Here is a 22,752-nt window from a genome sequence, read left to right as displayed (position 1 = left end):
TAATTGAACAAGGGTGTTTTCCACCAGGCATTCAGATAATCTAAGTTAAAATCATTAGCAATGAGTCATTAAAATGGAATGAATTCTGTATATTCAGTGGCAGCTCCCTACTAAGCCAAAGTAAAAGGAGAGTGACGTCTAATGTTAGCTCTGCATGTCAAATTTCTCATGAGGATTAAAGGAGTCACACATGGCCAGCAAGAAGGAAAAGTAAACAAGGAGAGAAACACCAGGTAGATGTGAATTGCACCACAAGTAGACGGGGAGACCAATGAGGAAGAATCCTCTTTGTTTAGAATGTCTTCCAGCAACTTCTTTGAAAAGGGGTGGCCTACGAGGGCTGTGACCCACTATTTAAGGAGGACCCATTATTTAATGATTTGCCTTAAACCAAAGCAGAAGTGACTCGTCTTTGCAGACAACTTTATTCAAAACACAAAACGGCATACATAACCACTGAGGTCACTAAGAAGGGAAAAGGAAAATTCCTGATTCCTCTGACTCATCTTGTTCTACAAAACCACACAAAACCAGGAGGCAAAAAATGTTAAATGGACTTAATTTTTTCAGGGAGAGAATACTAGGGGAAAAAAAACATCTATGGCAGTCATGGCTTAAACTGGTCAAGAATAATGCAATCTATTTGCAATCAACAAAATAGATTTAGCCATCTATTAATTTTGTTGAATGGTTATGATTCTTGTCTCAGAACAGAGAGCTAAAAACAATAAAAATAAAAATTTCAGAGCAAGCTAAGCCAACTGCTGTCAAGTGAGCACTAGACTAATTGCCTTTATAGGTAAATCATAGTCCTAGTGAATTTCCTCAAAGAATATTTAAATGGATTCAAATAACTAAGCAAAGATAACTTTAAGGCCCTTTAAAGTGTGTTGATTCTTCAATTGGTTTTTTAATGCCTGTCAACTGTTCTGTGGATGCCCAGATCCACAGAGAGATACATAGCTCTTCAAATGGCCAATCAGACAACCATTATCTGTTTAGAAATGCTGGTTTACTAGAAAATATATTGTACAGTCAAATATGGATGATCACAGGTAATCATTATATATTTTCAATCACCAACAGGTACCAGATTCACAAATGTTTTCAGAAGATTGGACACTTTTTAAGGCAACTCTCTCAGTGGGAAGGAAGGAAATCAAATAAAAATGGGGGAAATAGATATCTTTTATTTTCATAAGAACTGAGAAGTAAAAAGTTCTTAGTTGGTTAAAAGTGAATCACATTGGCACTGTAAAGCTTTATTTGGGTTGGGATGTCAGTGAATAATAGAAAAGGAGAATTCTATCATTTTCACATCAAGTATGAGTTTAGAGTCAGGTCAAAGGCTGAGGAGGACATCACCAGAACAGGGTTCAAGGATTTTTCCTAAGAAGTAGAGCTGGTTTGCTGGGGCTTCCCAGGTGGCATGAGTGGTCAAGAACTTGCCCGCCAATGCAGGAGATGTAAGAGAAGTGGGTTTGACCCCTGGGTTGGGAAGATCCCCTGAAGGAGGGCATGGAAACGCACTCCAGTGTTCTTGCCTGGAGAATCCCATGGACAGAGAAGCCTGGTGGGCTATAGTCCACAGGGTCGCAATGAGTCAGACATGACTGAAGCGACTTAGCATACATGCACATAGTTGGTTTGTTAACTGAGGGAAAAGACTAATTACAGGCCTTTAAGGAAGCACAACAGAGAAAGATTACAGTGAGTTAAGAGGTGATGTGCATTCTATATGGAAACATGTTTTCTAGATGCCTTCCAGACAAAATCATACCTATATAAGACCTAAACTGAGCTCTAAGGCTAAGTGATCTATGCAAGAGTGAACACTTTAGTCTGGGGAAAAACAGACAGCCTAGAACCAGAGGTGAAAGAGTTAAGAATAAATCATCCTGTTCACACACTCAAACAATGTTCACAGCTCTATTGAAAATGAAAGTTAGTCTTTAATTCCCTAGAAAGCTTGTCCTCTTCCTCTGAGAACAGAGGTTGGTAATCTTTTTCTATAAAGGGCCAGAGAGTAATTTCCATCTTGTGTGTTACAGGTCTCTCATACAACTTCTTGACTCTTACTGTATCATGAAGGCAGCCAGAGACAATAGCATACAAATTGATGACTGTGGCTGGATTGCAATAAAACTTTATTTATAAAAATAGGTGGCAGCCTGAGGAATCTTAAAAGCTATTAGAATAAAGGTTTCAGGATACAAAATCAACATCAAAAATAAATTTTATGAAAATATGTCCACATAAAAGCTTGCATACAAATGTTCACATAAGTATTACTTAGGATAGCCAAAACTGGAGGAAAAAATCCCAATTCTATCCACTGATGAATGAATAAACAAATGTGGCATATTCATACAACAGAATATTATCAGCCATAAAAGAAATGAGGAGCTGATACATGCTACAACATGAATGCACTTTGAAGACATTATGCTACATGAAGTCAGACACAGTATGATTTTCGTTTATATGAAATGTCCAGAATAGGAAAAATTAGAGAGACAGAAAGTATATTAGTGATTGTCTGGGGCTGAAAGTTGGGGGTGGGGAGCAATGGCTAATGGGTAATGGGCTCCATTTATTATAAGAAAAATATTCTGGAATTAACTAGTGGTGTTAGCTATACAAGTCTGGGAGTATAATAAAAACTTCTGAATTGCACACTTTAAAAGAGTAAATTTTATGGTATGTGAATTATATCTCAATAAAAAAATTAATTGTATTTCTATATGTTAGCAACAAACAACCCCAAAATGAAATTAATATTTACAATGACATCAAAAATAATAAAATATGGTAGGAATAAATTCAAATAAAGTGATGCAAGCCCTATACACTGAATACTACAAAACATTGTTGAAAGAATTAAAGACCTAATTAAAAGCAAAGACATACCATGGTACATGGATCAGAAGACTTAGTGTTAGGATGGCATATGCCTCAAATCCATCTATGGCTTCAGTATAATCTCTAAAAAGTCCCAACTCCTTTTTTTCCAGAAAAAATGAATCTAAGGTATTTCCTAGGTTTCTAAATTGGCTATCTGGGGACCATTTTTTTTTCTCTGCTGATCAGAACATGGCAGTTGGGAAAAGGAGTAGGCAAGCTTAGGGAAGAGAAGATAAAGCTAAGTTTGGGCCAAGGATTTGAAATTATGATGAGTCATCTCTAAGAAAATCACCCCTTGCATAAATACAGTTGTGCAAGTCTTTCCTCATAAACGATGAGGTAGGGGCACTATAGAAACTGATGAAGAGATGTGAAGAGAGCAGAGAGAGGCTCAAGGGTGATCAGACAGCAAGTAAGAGTGGATGGCCAGTAGCCCTATTCTCATTTCATTATCAGAAAATGTTCAGAATCAGAGGGTAGAATTCCCAAGTTAGAAATACATCAGGCTAATTATAAGTCCATAGGGTAGTTCTGGACAGACTTCTAGTGAATTAAAAAAAGTTTTGTTTTTTTTCCCCTCGAGTTCCATTTATAAGGCTATATATTGTCAAAGCAATTTTCTAAAGATGAGAAGTACTATGTACATGTGGTACAAATAAACATCAGCCTGAGTCAGGAGACACCTTAATCCTCGACAGTGGGACACAGCAAGTGCTCAGCAAAAATCTATCACGCTGAAGAGACGATGGGCTCTCTCTGCCAAAAACTAGTCTCACTGGGCTTGTCATTTTCTCCCTCTGTCCAAAATGCCATCAACGTGATTTTCTGAACCTGAAAAATGAGTCCTAAACTCATGATCTAAAACAGTTTCCAGAGCTAACATTTCATGGATTGAATAGGCATAAGTATATGCCAAGGTTAATAGAGACCAATTTGCTGCATTTCATTTTATACTTTCAAGATTACTCTTTACTTCTACTTAATAATGTATTAATGTACATTAGTAAATGTACAATATCATTTGTTTCAAAAAGGATGGAGAGATATATTAGTGTAAAAATCAGTTTGTACCACTAGAAGGATGGCTCAATGGCAAAACTGATAGGAAGCAAAATCTCCTTTTAATACTGTATTTTCTCAAGTATATGGCACCCACCACAGCCACCAAGTTAATCACAGATTTCCAAAAGACAAAAAAGGAAAAGAAACACTAAAAAATTTCCTTGCAAGAGATGACAAACATTCAGAAATATTCATTTGAAAGTGATTATTTGTCTCAAAACTAAGATAACACAATACCACAGAAGTCATCATATTCAAAGTGCTATTTAATTTGTGCTAAACAATGAAGAAGCTTACCACTTCTAGATTTTTGCTCTTTTGCTTTTGCCAGGGCATCATGGTACCTGTCAGCACATTCAGGGATTACGTCATTTGCATTACCAACGGCGGGCTTCAAAACAGACAAAATATCACTTTGCTTCTCCTTCTCCAAAAACTGATTAACATCAACGACCAGTGTAACCCCTGGGTAATGAAAAAGAAATGTTTCTGTTAATAATTATCTTCTACTCACCCTAGAGGCATGCAAAGATATAAGTCAACATTTTAGGAATGCATTGGTATTAAACCTGTTTACCCTTTGAGAGAATATACTGCACACACTCAAGATAGTCATCAACTGTTCAGGTTGTAAGAGGAATAAAATCCACAGGAGCAGTATTTCCTCATTACTCCTGCATGATCTCAAGGCACTAGGTTCTGCCCACTGTGGTGATCTGTGAAACAGGGTGGACATATGTTGACAGATATGCAGCCCTTATGCGGGTCATTAATCAGTATTTGAGAACAAGCTTTACGAAAACATGTATTATTCACTAGAATAAGTGAAACGGTATCTAAGCCACAGAAATCCTGACATTCTCTTGTACAGCACAAGTATACTTTCAAGATTGTCCTTAGCAACCTGAATGACTGTTTTAGAAAGGCAACGGGCACAGCTGGTAGATATGTGCAGTGGAGCCCAGAAACTTAATTCTGGAGCCAATTTAGACCTAGAAAGCACGTGATCCCATTTCAAATGTCTGCCTCTCTCCACAAACAAAACCACATTTGACTCTTGGTTGAAAGATAAAGAAAGATAACGTGGTGAATTCTTTACCATCTAGTTTAGGCAAGAATATTCTGTCCCCACCAATGGACCTACTGTCTTCACAACCTGTAAATGTACTGGATTAGAAAGGCAGAACAAAAAAATGGAAGAAACCAGGTTAAAATACTTTATAGATGAAACAACATCGTGATGAAGAGAGAGGAGAAAGATTTTTTTTCCTTTCTTTTTAAACAGACATGTCAAACTCTGCCATACAAATGCTAAATGGTATATATACTACTGTCATCAAATTTCATTCAGATGTGCACAGAACTGTGAAGGCTGATGTGCTAGGAAAAACAGTCTGACTTTTGACACCTACGAGTCCAATCGTGCAATCTGGAGCAGCACTCAAAGGGTAAAGACTTCCAGTGGCCAACTCCAGTTGTTGCTGAACAAAAGCTACAGTGGTGGGTCCTTTCAGATACAGAAGTTCAGGGGAATGGGGAAGCTGCTTAGTAGGAGCAAAAGGCAGTCCTGGTGTTTGAGAAGTCTGTGGTCTCAGAGAAGAGGAAAGAACAAGGAAATGACAAAGGATCCTCACATGAATTACATCAAAAAGTTTTATCAAACCCAGTGAAACGCTATTTGCCTTAAAAGATGGGTATTACGAAGGCATACATTTCTTTCATATTCTTTCACATTTCAAGTACATGTGCTGATGTACAAGCAGTGGGTCCATGGGTTAATCTTCTAGATGACTGAAGCTGACTCCTTCAGGTACCAAGCTTCATCTTAACAGAATCCTGCTCCATGAAAACTAAAGCCCTGGGGAAAAATCTAATAAAACAGTCCTGCTCAGACTTGCTCATCATTTTACCCACAGTCCCTTCTACATTTTTGGTGCTTAATGTTTGCTGAGAGCTGCCAGAAGAATTCTTTATGGCATCAAAATTATATTGTGTGATAATGTGATATTTTCAAAGACTATGGAGGTGTTGGGCTACTTTGCTCCTGCAATAAATGCTCCCAAACTCCTCCTCTTCTTAATTTTCCTCTAACACCACTGTCAATTATCACTTCTTGTTCCTGTCTGAATGCCTCCATAGCGCAGCCAAAGCACCTAACTTCTTGGTAAATCATAGCTTCTGAGTTGGGTAGAGACATAACCAACAGGTAAGCCTTACGCCTAAGATAAGAAGAAACAGACTCAGAGAAGCTGTCCACGAGGTCTCCACTGAGTTGACAAAAATTAGTTCTGTGCTCAGGCTTTGAGACAGCTATTTTGACCGCTTTTTTTCTTAAGCTACAGGTTGCAATTAAGTTCCAGAGAGCTGAGAATGACACATAAACGATATCCAGAAAGTCAGGTATGTTTCTGCTATGGAACAAATGAAGAAACCTCCTCCAGACCTCCTAAGATCCAAAAATATATTTATGTCTTAATCCATATGCCAGAAGGGCTTCTCTAAGGCATGCATTCTCAAAACAGGTGATATAACCCCCAGGAGGGTAAAAATTGGTTCTTAGGAAGAGAAAGTAAAACATAAAAACCACAAAAGTTTGTATATAAAAGCACATATCTACATGTGGCACATAAGCAGGTATATATTAGTGGTACTGAAATTTCATGGTAAGGAGCACCATGGGGGAAGAAAGTCTAGAAAGACTCCTTAGGGTACAATCATGGATAACGGCTGAACGACATTGCTTTAAGGAGTCAAAAGTAGAGACAAATCTACTTGAAGAAAGCAAGATGCTCCGGTGAAAATGGACATCAGGCCAAAAGCGAGGAGTCTTGAGTTACCGTGCCCTTTCAAATCTGCCTGTGGTCAAACATACGGGCCAACAAATGATCTGGGAGTGGGTTTGATAATTGCAACATGTGACCTGAATTTGTTTTCAAGTCTTCATACAAAGGATGAAAAATGCTTTTAAAAGTAAGATTAAATTCCTTGTTGAAAACACTGGAAAATTCTCATCTCAGTGTAAGAATATAGGCAGTTTTATCTTTAGAACATCTTTTTGTTGTTATAAATCATAGAAGACACTATATCAACTCTTAAGGAACAGGATGGAAGTAGAAGAAAGGATTTTAAATGTGCAAGTGTGGAGCACACAAATCTCACACATTTGAGAAAATCTCTTACATTCATAGTAAACAGAACTGTGAGTCTCAAGAGGATCAACTTAACATTTGTAAGCCAAGTTTAAGAACAACATAAAAAACAGGAACAAAATAACTTTTAAACTGGTTTGATCTCTAGGAGAAAAACTATAAGCTTTTTAGTCTATTTGAGTGCCTTGATGACAATATAATTTCTTAAAAGTGTATTTTTCAAACTACGGATGCCTTCAGTTTAATACATAAATTTAAATCTCTTGTGTACACAGCTTAATTTTATTTTTTTCTTAAGGATTAGAATGTTTGAACGGAGAGACTTCAAAGATCCTAAGGATGTAAGAGTTCAGGTTGGAGAAATACACATATTTTTCAGGCTAAGGAAATAAAATCCAGATGTTCCTCACAAATGCCTGCGACGTTTCAAAGCGTATCTTCTGGAGCAAGACTAGGCATCTCAAAAGCCTTCTACGACCTGATACAACAGGATAGATTCTAATTATGTCATGAATGGACAGGTTAATGAACTACAATTTTAGGAATCTTATTTTAATTTACATAGGTTATTTATACATGGAGAGTGTTAGCTTATCACCCCGATCGCCATGTGAGTTTTCTTATTATCCTTTAAGAAAATAGATGCTTAAAAAAAACACAAACAATTATTTGAGAGCCAAAGTGGGGGTCTGGTAATTGCTAAGTATGTCTATTCCAATTATGCATTTTGGACTTGGGGAAATAACCCTAGCGGGTGGGTTTCAGCACCCACTAAACCCACTGTGAGATGAACCCAAGCAACACTCCACTGATCATCTGACCTCCATAAGCCCATCCCGATTGGCGGACCACAGTGAAGTCTCAGGTCTCCTGAATTTGGGTCAGTTCAGAGCCAGTGTCCGGTAATCTCTGCAAAGTCTGACTGTGTCCTTCCTTGCAGCACAGTCACCACAGCAGGGTGTAACATGTTGGTAACGTAGCAGGTTCCTTTCCCAAGGGAACCCAGTCCCTCCTTCTTTCAAGGGCTTCTGGGTTCTATAAATGGCTCAAGTCCGGGAATTGATGGAGGGACCATGACTTTCTGTTTATGATTCAAGTTATACTTCCATTGACGTGACCTAGAACTCTTCTTCCACTTGTACAAATCGAGTAAGAATTCAATAGACTGTCTATTTCGCTTCTAGGAATACCACAACCAATTAGCAAATTCCATAGGTCTCTGTGTCAGATTTTCCTAATTATTGCTTTGATTCTGCTATCTATTAACATTATACTAACCACAGCCACTTGTCTTTGGTGATTAAGTGCTGTCCCTTGGCCTCTGCCAGACAGCCTGACAAATTTTGGACTTTCCAGCCTTTCCACAATTACATGAGCCTATTTCTAAAATGAAATCTCTCTTTATTTTTCCATATAAATACATGTAGAGATAGTCAGACAGTACTAGATACTTGCTTTCCAGAGAAAACTGCATGGCTACATATGTAGTTCTGTTTCTTTGAAAAATGCTATTACAATGCAAAGCAGGATGGTCTAGCTTCCTAAGGATTAAGATAAAAAAGGACTTGATTATACTATAAGTTTAAGAGTTGAGAAATTATTTTCTGCTTTCTGGACTTGGTTCAGCTACAACTTCAGATTTTGCTGGAAATAGTACTTAATTGCAAAAACCAGTGCAACTGACCAACCTTATTTTTGTATAAATATGAATTCAAGAATTAAAATAGGTAAGAGTTCATATCTTTTCAGAAATTAAAAATGGCACACTTTAAAAAAATTAGGAATTAAAACAGAAGTTCGGGGGATAGCCAGACGCAAGCACGAAGCTGCAGCAGCAGGAGGCGGCGGGGGCTTACATTGCTTTGCTTTGTTTATGTCCTTGTTGGCCTCGTTGACGGCATGCTGTATCTCATCCAGCCAAAGAATTTTGGAAGCACTTTGAGGGTCCTGAGAATGTGGTCACAGAATAAAAGAAAAAAACAGTGAATGATGATGAAACAGAATCAACAATGCTTTTTCAGGAGCCACTTTCTTAAAATTTCCACAAACTCTTATTTAGCAACAACCCAGCATGGCCACACACCGTACACGCTACGGATGACACAGACTCCAAATGGGGCCACTTTTCCCCTCTGCACAACCACCCCGTTAGTCCAGTCCACCCCGCTCCATCATCGCTCCCTTGACAGCTGCATCCATCTCCTATTTGCTTGTTTCCATGTCAGCTTCAACCCCAGTGGCCCCCTACAGAGAACCCGATGACCCCTCCCCAAAAGGACATCTCATCACATCATTCCCCTGCGAAACTCCTTCAGAGGTTCTCTCCAGCAGTTTGAAGGAAACAACACTCCCTTCCCACAGACTGTGGGCATCTAAGGGTCTGGCCCTGCTCATCCCTCTGTTTTTATCTCCCCCTTGTCTACTCACTGTTCCTGACCTTCACACCAGCCTCCTTCAGAGCCCATCGCTCTACCCCAGGTGTGTGGCTGTTGGTTTTTTCCTATCATTCAGGCCTTAATTTAAATGCCACCTCTTCCAAAAAAGCCTTCTCTGACTACCCTGGTCAATCAAATATTCTCTCCCCCAATCACTCAGCAACTACGGCTCCCAAGGTGGCTCAGGGGGCCACAGAACACTTTCAATTTGTGGGAAACAATGATGTGTGGATTTTATCAGACACAGTGGCAAAAATAAGAACAAACGTATTCAAATAGAAACATGGTGATGGCCCTCAAGGCGCTAATGGTTTAGCAGAAGAGCCAGGTGCATCAAAAATTATAATTATGGGATCAACAGCAAGGCCCTACTGTATAGCACAGGAAACTGCATTTAATATCCTGTAATCAGCCATAATGAAAAATAAAAAACTATGATACAATGTGATCAGAGCAATATTAACGATAGATAAGTTTAGAAATAGCCAAGAAGAGATGAATTTGTATTAGGAGTGTTGAGATGCAGGGGGAGAAAAGACCAAGTCGTTAAGGACAGCTTCAGAAAGGAAGTGGAAGCAGCAGTAGAAAGGTATCGAGTTACCTTTACTCATTTTTACTTTAAGGGATGATTCTGATTTTACTCCAAAGGCAGTGCCAGCATACAGTGTAATTAAAGAAGGCTTCCAGATAGCAACTGCATTTCATATAAACTTGTCTAAGATTACAATTTTGTTATTGGTAGAAATTAAGTATTTTAGAGAAGATGAGACACTTCATTTTAAAAACCTGGGAATATCTGCCTACTTGTTTGATAGCCTAAAGACTGTGATGAACAGAGGGCGGTTCATTGGAGCCAGGCAGACGCAGCTCCATCATTTAGGACTCAAGAAGGATGGGGGGCAGGAAAGAGAAATAACATGCACCAGCATCTTTGGTCTATCTCCCTCAGAGCCTAATAAGAGATGGTACGTGGGGAAAGGGCTCTGAAAATGAGACAAAATATCTGTTATTTCATCCTGTAACCACCAGATTAAAGAAGACCATGGATGAAGGCTTGGTTCCTGCTTCTACAATCACCTCTAGTTGGATCTGCCATGTGGGAATCACCAGCTAATAAGATTTTCCATCTTTTGGGAGAAAGGATGTGGAAGGTTCAAACAGGAAGCAAGACGGGAAGTTGAGACCTAGAAGAGGGTGAAGGGACAGGGGAACAGAAAGTATTTTTCCTCTGCTTCTAAGCCAAAGAGAACCCAACCACTCCCCCAGGTACAGCCTAAAAACTAAGCTCCACACAAGTTCATTTCTGTCTTTTTCAGATTTTTTTTTTTCTCTGAAGGGTATTTACCAAATTTCTTCATAACTTAACCTCTGTAGAAGATGCACCATACAAACTGTTATTCAGATGAGAAGAAAGTTACAATCCATTTCGAAGCTGAAGGTATTAGTTTTATAAGCTAAACCCGAGAGACTTTGCAAATCAAAATAATTTAAGTCAACAGTTTAAATCATGACCCACTGCAGCAAAGGTTGCTAGAGTTAAAGGCAAAGCCAAGAGTAAAAACATGAAACCTACCAGTGTAAGGTCTTCCTTTCAATTGATCACTGGAAGACTGGAAACAGGGCATTTATAGGATGGCCAAGTCTCTGTGCTGTGCTTAGTCGCTCAGTCGTGTCCGACTCTTTGTGACCCCATGGACTGTAGCCTGCCAGGCTCCTCTGTCCATGGGGATTCTCCAGGCAAGGATACTAGAGTGGGTTGCCATGCCTTCTCCAGGGGATCTTCCCAACCCAGGGATCGAACCCAGGTCTCCCACATTGCAGGCGGATTCTTTACCATCTGAGCCACCAGGGAAACCAAGAAAACTGAGCGGGTAGCCTATCCCTTCTCCAGGGGATCTTCCTGACTCGGGAATTGAACTGGGGTCTCCTGCATTGCAGGTGGATTCTTTACCAAATGAGCTAACAGGGAAGCCTGTTCAAGTCTCTACTTCCAGCTAAAAAGCCAGGTTCAATATACGAGTTACAGATGGATTAAGTCAAGAGAAAGTAGGCCATCTGAAAATCAAGTAATAAATTCCTGAATTTAGAGGATTCCTAGAAAATTGTAAATAATTTAAAATCTACCTCAGTTTGTACTGTGTTACCAGGTAATTGTATATTATTTGGCTGAAGTATTAAGAACTGACTTTAAAAAAAAATTAATTTATTTATTTTAACTGGAGGCTAATTACTTTACAATATTGTAGTGGTTTTTGCCATACACTGACATGAATCAGCCGTGGGTGTACATGTGTCACCCATCCTGAACGCCCCTCCCACAGCCCTCCCCATACCATCCCTCAGGGTCATCCCAGTGCACCAGCCCTGAGCACCCTGCCTCATGTGTTGAACCTGGTGTGGCGATCTATTTCACACATGGTATGCTATGCTATGCCATGCTAAGTCGCTTCAGTCATGTCCGACTCTGTGTGACCCCATAGACGGCAGCCCACCAGGCTCCCCTGTCCCTGGGATTCTCCAGGCAAGAATACTGGAATGGGTTGCCATTTCCTTCTCCAATGCATGAAAGAGAAAAGTGAAAGTGAAGTTGCTCAGTCGTGTCCGACTCTTAGCGACCCCAGGGACTGCAGCCTACCAGGCTCCTCCGTCCATGGGATTTTCCAGGCAAGAGTACTGTTAAACACTGACTTTTGATTGTAAAGCTCTTGGTGCGATAAGATGTGAAAAGTTCACACATATCAGTTTCCTCCCACCTTATTCTTTATCCTTAAGTCTCATGAAATTTGCATTTTCTGATTCTTGCTGCAGTTTTATAGGCAACAAGCTATTGGGCTGTCTGTAGTGTTTAAGTGCTGTTAACTGTACGAAACTTTGTTATAATGCAGTTTCTTTAACTACATATTAAATTATATCCTCCAGAATATAACTACACATAAAAGCTTATATGTGAAACAATAATATGAATGTGCTTAACATTACTGAGTTGTTCACTTAACAGTGGTTAAGATGGCAAATTTTATGCTATGTATATTTTACAACAGTTGAGAAAAAAAAGCTTATTGTAAACCTCCTCACCAATACTCGTTGGATAAAGGGAGCCCTCTGCATCTTAATGTGCTATGATTTTAGTTTAAACAAATAGTGTTCTTTTGGGGGGATCCCTACTTATCTGACCCTATAGAATTATTGAATGGCTCAGAATATGATGACCTATGGCAAAACAAAACACAATGAAACCAAGCTTTGGCCAAGCACTGATGACGAATTCAGACCGATGTGACACTGAAGGAGAATTTTCAAAGTAATCAAGCGCTTAGAACAACTTTAATGTCTTAAAAAAAAAAATCACCTTGCTTTCCGTGATTCATTTAGTTTACAATCACATAATGAATCTAACAAGATTTGAAATAGCTGAAAGGAAAAGGAAAAGGATAACTTCTGACAGCTCAGTTACTAGGTAGAAATGGCACCCTGGAATCTTATTTTTAAAGTGGGTAAAAATGAGATAAGGAACAGATTTAAATTTAACTGCTGCTAAGCATCTGTTTCCAGCTCACCTCTGTTAAGGACTGCCCTTATCTGCGTTCATTCCATGCACATAAACACTCGGAGTAAGAACTACAGCTTCTGCCCAGAAGGGCCTGTGAGCAGTGGGAGGAGTTACACAACTTTCTCCACGGATAAGGAGCACACTCAGAGGCTCAGCCTGAGTCATGCACGAATGCTGTCACACCCTTTCCCTGCAGAGGACCCGGGCGGGCTTCCTGTCCACAGAGCACAGCAGAACCCCGTTCTACAGAGAGAACCAGGGCGCCGGCACATGGAGCCGAGGTGAAACCCACGCCCCCACAATCTTGCACATTTGAGAGGCGGCTCTGATCAAGATGAGAGCCGTCATCTTTGCAGCCGTTGGAGCACTGCTTCTGTCGCCTGCTTCCTGTCAAAGCGGTAAGCTCTTTTCTTATGGTGTCGGGTGGGATTGCTACTTTGTGTCCCAAGAGTCAACCGAATCTAATCTCTTTTACATTTCACACAAACTGCACCCCCAAAGGCAGAGTGGAATCTCAGTTATTAAAAGGGGGAATCATGGACGTGAAGAGATGTAATTTGTTCACTGTTCCCATCTTGTCCAAGACTGTTCTCTGCTCGTATTTAAAAATTTGTGGCACAGTCAAGACAGGAGAGCTCTACAATTAAATCAAGAAACAATTTTCTTTAAAACTTCTTTGTTTTTCTAAGCAGTTCCTAGGATATGGCAAAGATTAACATTTTTAAAAAGAGATTAAAAAAATCCCACGTTAATAGCTCCTGGTATGAGGAAATACCAGGAAATGAGGAAAATAAGAATACTCCCTGAAAGACAGAGTGGTTGGTCTGCTTTCAATACTCACTGATGCTAATCAATTAGTATTTCCCAAAAGAAGTATGTGTTTTCTGTTTCACTCAGTACAATGTTAGCCTGTAACTTCCTGCTTGCTCTAGATCAATCTGGGACAGGGGTATCCACAACCTCCTTACTGTCGGGGTTCCATCCTCCAGGGAACATTTTAGGAGCCAGAGAGCTGATGGGAGTAAATGACAGTGAACAGGGAAAATAAAAATTATACAAAAAAACTCCAAGGCTCTATAAAGGAATGCGACCTACACTGACAGCTGGAATCGCTGAGGTGGTCTTAGGACAGTGTTGAGAGAATCAGTGGAGAGCAGTTGCTCGTGTGGGACTTACAGTAAGTGAGTGCTCTTTCTGGGAGCGGATGAACCAAAATCAAGCAGAAGAGCAAAAGAAAAAAAGTTTGCAGAGGTGGTTCCTTCAAGGTGCTGGTGGGGTTTGCTGGACGTGAAAAGGGGGGAATTTAAAGGGTGACAAGGTAAGGAGATCATGAGGTAGGGGAGATAAATTAGGATTTGAGATTGACATATATACGTTATATATAAAACAGGTAAACAACAAGCAACAAGGACCTACTGTATAGCACAAGCAACTATACTCAGTATCTTATAATAACCTTAAGGGAAAAGAATCGGAAAGAGAATATATATATATTACATACTGATATGCATAAAATGGAATCACTTTACTATACACTTGAAACTGACACAACACTGTATATTAACTATACTTCAGTTAAAAAGTTTTATAAAAAAAATAAAAGGCGGCAAAGTGAAAGGCAGTGAATTTGCTTTCGTCAATAGGGGTTGGGGAGAAATGGAGAGGAAGAGCCCCCCCCGCCCGTTTAGTGGCTGAAGTCTCTTCCCTGTGGGTCAGTCCCTCTCCAAAGCCTTTTCTCAGGTTGAAACACATTTCAGGGACATCACGTCAGATGAACCTGTATAAAACACTCAAGTAAATGAAAAAAAAATACACGCATAATTTAACAAGCATTCGTTCTTAAGGAAAACCAGGCTCTAAGGAGTAAAAGACTGCTTTGAGCTGGATCAGAGCCAGAATTCTCATGGAAATGGAATCAAGGCTTGTTGACAGCGTCACTGTTGAGCAGGTTTTCAGGCATGATGTCTTGCTCAATCACAGGAATTCTCAAAACCAAACACACACTGGGTTTCAACGGCTTTCTTACTATATCTTGAAGGGATGTAACTCGTACAGCATGTTTTCAGCCTCCATTTTCCAGCTCTGTGCCTGCCTGAAAAGGCCCTTCTCTTCGGGTGATGTCAGATGCGAGAATTTTCCAAAATGCTCAAGTGAGCAGAAGGATTTGAGTGGCTGTACTCAAGTGGCACACCTCTACACACAGGCATCGAAGAGAGCCACTTCCTCAATTTTTCTTTCCTTTAATCTTTCTTCCAAGGACACCCTCTGCTTACGCCCCGAATTCAGTTTTTGTGATCTCAAGGTTATGAGGGAGACTTCAACTTCACCCGAGGGTGAACTGGTAGAGATTAAAGCCGCAATAGAAACTGGCTTTGAAGGAGAGCCAGGTTGCTAAACACCAACCAATCTCCAGGATTCAACATGTAGGAATTCAGAGCTCATGTGAAAAGAGGTAACTGGCAGAGTAAGGCATTTTAAATCGATATAAGTATTAGGTTTATATTCAGCATAAAAGCCCGTTTTAAGGTAACGTTAGAAATGTGAGAGAATCTACTGTCTCTACACGTCAAGGATTAATTTACGGAAAATTACATAACGAAAAGCAGGTTTGAGTGTTAAGGTTTATTTTGTTTTTAAAATTGCTCTCTCAAGAATTAAGATTATTAGTATCAATGTGCCACCTAGGTGACAAATATTTGTAGTATGTAATTTGTTTTAATACTCTTTTTCATTTCTTCATTTCCAACTTCTTGAATCATCAATTTCCTCTTCTGATTTTTCTTCCTTTGTCTCCTCCCCTCTTGAAATCTGGCATTCCCCCTCAATTCTGCCTTTGGATTATTTCTTCTCAACACAAAATCAAAGTACTGTCTCTACCCAGACTAAAAGGCCCATACGTCTCATGTGGGCTCCTGAAATTCTGGATTCCACATTTAAGTCTAACCTGTCACGGCACATTCTCATTCTAATATTGCACCAGCAATTCGAACTCAGGAATATTCAAAACTGAGATCTTAGCTTCTCCCCGTGTTGCACCCTCAGCCCCCCTGCCTTGTGCCATGCTCCATCTGCCTCTTCTCCAATGTTGTCCAGAAGACAAACTTCCCAGTCATTTTTGCTTCCTGCTTCCCTTGCACCATCTCCGGATGCTAAGGGCCTTTGAGCCTCCATCACCGAGTCTCATGTGTTCATCTTCACCTCTCCACTGCCATTACTCCAGCTCTGTAACCCACCAACTTGAGTTGAAATGATTACAGTAGCCTCCAAATCTAGACAGCATATTAAAAAGCAAAGACATCACTTTGTCAACAAAGGTCCACATAGTCAAGGCTATGGTTTTTCTAGCAGTCATGTACAGATGTAAGAGTTGGACCATGAAGAAGGCTTAGCACTGAAAAACTGATGCTTTTGAACTCTGGTGCTGGAGGAGACTCTTGGGGCTTCCCAGGCGGTGCTAGTGGTAAAGAACCCACCTGCTATACAGGAGACATAAGAGACGTGGGTTCGATCCCTGGGTTGGGAAGATCCCTGGAGGAGGGCATGCCAACCCACTCAAGTATTCTTGCCTAGAGAATCCCAGGGACAGAGAAGCCTGGTGGGCTACAGTCCATAGCGTCACAGAGAGTCAGACACAACTGAAGCAACTGAGTATCCATGTGTGCAGAAGACTCTCGAGAGTCTCTTGGATTGCAAGGAGATCAAACCATTCAATCTTAAAAGAAATCAACCCTGAATATTCATTGGAGGAATTGATGCTGAAGCTGAAGCGCCAATACTCTGCTCACCTGACACGAAGAGCTGACTCACTGGAAAAGATCCGGAAGCTGGGTTAGACTGAGGGCAGGAGGAGAAGAGGGCGGCAGAGGATTGAGAGGTGGTTAGATAGAATCACTCACTCAATGGACATGAACCAGAGCAAACTTGGGGAGACAGTGAAGGACCGAAGAGCCTGGTGTGCTGCAGACCATGGTGTCGCAGAGAGTCGGACACGATTTAGCGACTGAACAACAACAAAACCTCCAAATCAGATCCCTTTGCCTCTCACTTCTTATCCTCTTAGCCTTTTCTCTACACTGTCATCAAAGTGACCTTAAACACAAGTCAAATCATGGTTATATTAGTTTTCTATTACTACTGTAATGAATTGCCACAAAATTAAAACACAGGATTTATTATATTTCTGAAGGGTCACAAGGTGTCAGCAGGGAGGCTCCAACAGAGAGCCTGTCTTCTTGCTGTAGTCGCTCTCTTGAAACACATGCATTCCTTGGCTCATGGCTCTTTCTCCGACCTTCAAAGCTGGCAGCAGAGCCTTTTCCCGGATCTCCAACTTTGGCCCTCTTGCCTCTCCCTTTTATAAGGAGTCTTATGATTACACCTGGCCCATTGGCCAATGCAGGGTACTCATTCCATCTCAAAATCCTGAAGCACATCCACAAAAGTCCCTTTTGCCACAGAAGGTAACATATTTGCAGGTTCCAGGCATTCCAGGAATCTTTGGGGAGCCATCATGCTGTCTATCTCAGTGGCCATCCCTCTGTCCACAGTTTTGTCTGCATACAACCTCAGCATCTGTGAATGGGCACGTGATTTCTTAGGACAGTTTAGGGGCCCTTCAGAGATTTGGCTGTAACCTACTCTTTCAACTTCACCTGCCAGATGTACCTTGTTTGCATAAGAATGTGCTTTTGTGCATCTTCTCCATTCGTGTGAGAATTGAAGACAGGAATGGTATTGATTTAAAACTGTGCTTCACTGGCATATAAACATGCAATAAACATTTGCTAAATCAACTTATCTGATATTCCCAGATGCCATGTCAGCCTACACAATGCCTGTGGCCATTCATCACCTACCAGATTCTTATTCTATTAAATTCCACCTCTTTATGTACCTTGCTTCATCTTTGTTCATGTTCATCTTTTCCTTGACATTTTGCCCCAACACCTAAATCTATTAAATACTGTCTGAATGCCTATACAGTTTATAATCAATATGACATTAGCCTATAATGGTTTCAAGTGCTATTTTTTTTCCTCTTATAGTATTATATTTCCTTACATACAAAGAGTTGTCATCTAGTTTGGGTTCCTGCATGGGTTAGCATGCTGCTGGGGCATATGATATACATTAAATGCTTTCCTGTTGATTACCTGATCTATAATGACTGTTTAAAATAAAAAGGATCCTAAATTCTACCATTACAGAAATTATGTAGCATAAGAAATCTAGTTTTATTGTCTCCTGAACAATAGCTATCCCTCAGTGATGAATCATATGTTAATACTTCTTTTCAATTACAGGCATGGAATATGATGCAGACAACTCGGCAAAGCCAACCTTGTCTATTAAGACCTTCCGTGGAGCTCCCCAAAATTCTTTTGAAGAGTTCCCCCTTTCTGCCATAGAAGGCTGGACAGGAACCACCAAAACTGTAAAAATCAAATGCCCTGAAGAACTTGATTCAAATCTCCATGTGAATAATGCTACCATGGGGTACCTGAGCAGCCCTTTAAGTACCAAATTGATACCCACCATCTACATCCTGGTGTTTACAGTAGGTATGCCGGCCAATGCGGTGACCCTGTGGATGCTCTTCAGGACCAGAACCATCCGTATGACCATCTTCTACACCAACCTGGCCATTGCAGACTTTCTGTTTTGTGTTACACTGCCCTTTAGAATAGCTTACCATCTCAATGGGAACAACTGGGTATTTGGCGAGGTCATGTGCCGGGCCACCACGGTCATCTTCTATGGCAACATGTATTGCTCCATTCTGCTCCTCGCCTGCATCAGTATCAATCGCTACTTAGCCATTGTTCATCCTTTCACTTACCGGGGACTGCCCAAGCGCACCTACGCCTTGCTCACATGTGGACTGGTGTGGACAACAGTTTTCTTATACATGCTACCATTTTTCATTCTGAAGCAGGAGTACTATCTTGTCCAGCAAGACATTACCACCTGCCACGATGTCCACAACACATGCGAGTCCTCGTCGCCCTTCCAGCTCTACTACTTCATCTCCTTGGCATTCTTTGGATTCTTAATCCCATTTCTGGTCATTATCTACTGCTACACAGCCATCATTTGGACGCTTAATGCAAAAGATCGTAGATGGTTGTGGTACATTAAGGCGAGTCTCCTCACTTTCATGATTTTTACCATTTGCTTTGCTCCAAGCAATATTATCCTTATAATTCACCATGCAAACTACTATTACAGCAACACTGATGCCTTATACTTTGTCTATCTCATAGCTTTGTGCCTCGGTAGCTTGAATAGTTGCCTAGATCCATTCCTTTATTTTCTCATGTCAAAAATCACAGATCACTCTACTGCTTACCTTACAATGGTGAAATTATCTTAGAGAACAAGGAAAGCTATTTGTGAAAAGATACATTCTTGAGGTAACATATGCATAGAGCTCTATTCTCCAGCTCCATTTTTGAGCTTCTAAAAAACACTGCTTCAAAATAAAGCATTACATACACTCTAGCTTTTTTAAAAAAAAGCATCATTGCAGGAGAAAAGATTACTCTCTTCGTAGTAACTGATACATCTGCCCGACTGGTACTTCAAGCTCTTGAAATATCCGTCTTCCCTACTTCTAAGAGGTTTCTACTCTAGATGACTTGAAGGTTGAGGATGGAACAGGGGGCAAGGGTGCAGCAGGGGCGGGGGCAGCTAAGATCTGTTTTTAGTATCTGGTGTCATTTTTAATTCTTCTGCCTCCTTCAGCTCTCAGGCTGATGGCTGCCTCATCAGCTGACTCTATGTGCATAGTATCTCTCAGTACATCTGTTATCCAGGCCCACCTCTGCCTTCTAACCAATCTCATCACTGCCAGCCTGTCCTCCACTTCCAGGCCACTGCTAGATTTGTTGTTGTTTAGTCACTAAGTCACGTCTGACTCTTTTGTGATCTCAGGAACTGTAGCCTGCCACACTCCTCTGTCCACGGGATTTCCCAGGCAAGAATACTGGAGTGGGTTGCCATGATTAATCTTCCCCAAATACCAGTTTGAATATATCACTCAAATCTCCCAGTTCAGAAACCTCCATTGACCATTCACTGCTTTGGAATAAATTATAAAGATTTCGATTAGCATCCAGGACTGACACTAACTTTATCTACCAAAAAACATGCATGGGATGTAAGCACAGGCTGAGCCTTTCCCCGTGCTATAATTTACACTTCTCCTCATTCTGCCCCTGCCCCTCACTGGAAAGCTATTTCTAACATGCTTGCCTTAATTCTTTCCATCTCTCGAAGTCCTCAAAGGGCCACTCTTCCCTGACTCTCTATCCAGAAGTTCATTTTCCTCATCTGAACCTTCAAAAATCTTTTTTTGTATTTTTATTATGGCACTTTAGAGAGCTCACTTGTATACAAATGTTAATTCCATAAGCACTTACTAAGTACCATATGCAGTAGAGAAGGGGCTTGTCCTCTCCCTTCTCTAAGTTTCTAGTAATAATGCCAGGCCCAAGTCTTCCCAGGGTCTGTGGGGCAAGGCTCCATGCTTTGCACATCCTGTGGTTGAATGAATGAAATAATAAAATCTCAAGGCATCTAAGCAGCATGAAAGTCAATTAAATTCATACTGAGAAGGCAAGATATTCCATATGACAGGGCATATTATTTCTGGTTGGCCACATCAAAACAGAAAAAAAGAAAGAAGGCTAAGAATATATTCAAGAGGTCATTTATAAGTTTAAAATAATGGCTCCATTATTTTTGTCCTTAAACATAGTTTTTATGGGAAAATTATATTTTGTGATAATCTTTCCCTCAGTTTAGCGATCAGACAGAAGATGATAGTTAGTGGTTAAGGGCATAAAGGATTGTGAGACGAATTTTCAAATTTGTAGGAACATGCATTGACTGTACACTTTGTAGTGCCCATCAAAACAATAAAAGACATTTTAAATGCCAATTTGTGAGTGTGCAGAGTTTCCTATTTCATTGGACTTAAGACTACAAAAATGCACACAAACAACATTTACAGTATCTGTGTGGTTACATGAAGAGTAAAAATAAGGTGAACACTAAAGCAAGCAAAAAAAAAAAAAAACTAAACTAAAATAAGTTTCTAGATGACAAAAACCCCAATGGAAGGAACTGCTTTCTGCAAATTGTTTTCTGCAAACTGCAAAATAATGAACTGTAATACAGTTTTACCTACAGAAAAAAAAATTCAACACTATTCACTTGTTAAAAGCATACTTAACTTTTATGCAGTAAACGAGAACTTTTGGGGTGTATAATTCATATGCTTCCCAAAATTCTCAAGAAAAGGCTTCAACTTAAAAATAGCTGACAATTCACTGCCTCCAGTGACTAGACCTAAAAGTGTGCTCTCTGCAAACATATGCCAGGCCTACTTCCAGCCTTTCCCTCAAGAAATGGAAGGACTCTGGTGCGTATGCAAGGTTATACCTGAAATACCATTATCGAGGAGCAAGAATTCTCATCAACTTACATCACTGTCCTCAGTCTTTGATAAAACTGAGCATTCTACTAAGATGTCATCCATTTGGACTCTTAGTGACCATATACTTTGACACAAGCTGTACTTCACACTGACAATACCAGTAATGTAATTTTCCTCTATTATTTTCCGAGGCTAGACTTTTGGCAAGTAAGGCACAGAAACAGCCCCATAAGCACAACTGAAAATTTACAGGTATCAAAACAGCAGAGGTTCAAAGACAAAGAGAGACCCCCACTGCATAACAGAATCAGGTCGTTTTTTTTCCACAGGGAAAGAGAATGTGCTGAGAAAACAAAGTGTCAAAATGAAGGAGCAGAGAAAGAGAAATGCGTTTAAAGATAGCAACTTGACCAAATCAGATTCATCATGTGGGGCTGTAGTGTTTCATCATCTCTTGTGCTCAGTCACTTCAGTCTGACTCTTTGTGACCCTGTGGACTGTAGCCCATGAGGCTCCATTGTCCATGGGATTCTCTAGGCAAGAATACTGAAGTGGGTTGCCATTTCCTCCTCCAGGGATCTTCCCACGTGTCTGCATTGCAGACAGATTCTTTACTGTCTGAGCCACCAGCGAAGCCCTTTAATCTCTCAGTTAATGGCAATATATTGTAGTTCAAGCTTCTAATTTTATAGGTCAGTAGTGCTTTAATGCCTGGGCTCTAGCTCAGATTCCTAGGCTCATATTAAGGGCTCTAATTACACTATTAGAGCGCGGCTTTCACACTACCAGGAGGGCTTCCCTAGTAGCCCAGCTGGTAAAGAATCCGCCTGCAATGCAGGAGTCCCCAGTTCGATTCCTGGGTCAGGAAGGTCCCCTGGAGAAGGGATAGGCTACTGACTCCAGTATTCTTGGGCTTCCCTTGAGGCTCAGCTGGTAAAGAATCTGTCTACGATGCGGGAGACCTGGGTTCGGTCCCTGGGTTGGGTAGATCCCCTGGAGAAGGGAAAGGCTACCCACTTCAGTATTCTGGCCTGGAGAATTCCATGGACTGTATAGTCCATGGGGTCGCAGAGAGTCAGACACAGCTGAGCGACTCTCACTCCACACTTAGGGGGAGGCCCCACAGAGGGGCGGTGGCGCGCAGACACCGGGGGGCTTCTGAGTGCTCTGAAGAGGTGCTGTGGAATTGCACCTTGACCTAAAGTCCTGAGC

At 40.6% G+C, this 22,752-nt stretch overlaps 2 protein-coding genes across 3 annotated transcripts in view; one reads left to right on the top strand and one right to left on the bottom strand.

Annotated features, from left to right (window-relative positions):
• IQGAP2 (IQ motif containing GTPase activating protein 2) overlaps nt 1–22,752 on the bottom strand; it is a 309,664-nt gene that overhangs the window by 66,515 nt on the left and 220,397 nt on the right. For both annotated transcript variants that reach the window (XM_019968069.2, XM_019968070.2), the window contains 2 exons: nt 8,972–9,062; nt 4,264–4,431 (listed from right to left, as the gene is read on the bottom strand). In XM_019968069.2, coding sequence (XP_019823628.1) covers nt 4,264–4,431; nt 8,972–9,062 — 259 coding nt within the window. The remainder of the gene's footprint in view (nt 1–4,263; nt 4,432–8,971; nt 9,063–22,752) is intronic.
• On the top strand, nt 13,203–21,042 carry F2RL2 (coagulation factor II thrombin receptor like 2). Its single transcript, XM_019968072.2, has 2 exons — nt 13,203–13,498; nt 18,404–21,042. The coding sequence occupies exons 1-2, from the start codon at nt 13,435–13,437 to the stop codon at nt 19,471–19,473; spliced, it is 1,134 nt and encodes a 377-aa protein (XP_019823631.1). The 5' UTR covers nt 13,203–13,434; the 3' UTR covers nt 19,474–21,042.

Source organism: Bos indicus, chromosome 10 (genome assembly GCF_029378745.1).
Source record: "Bos indicus isolate NIAB-ARS_2022 breed Sahiwal x Tharparkar chromosome 10, NIAB-ARS_B.indTharparkar_mat_pri_1.0, whole genome shotgun sequence".
NCBI classification, from domain to species: domain Eukaryota; kingdom Metazoa; phylum Chordata; class Mammalia; order Artiodactyla; family Bovidae; genus Bos; species Bos indicus.
This window is presented reverse-complemented; position numbering and strand designations above follow the sequence as displayed.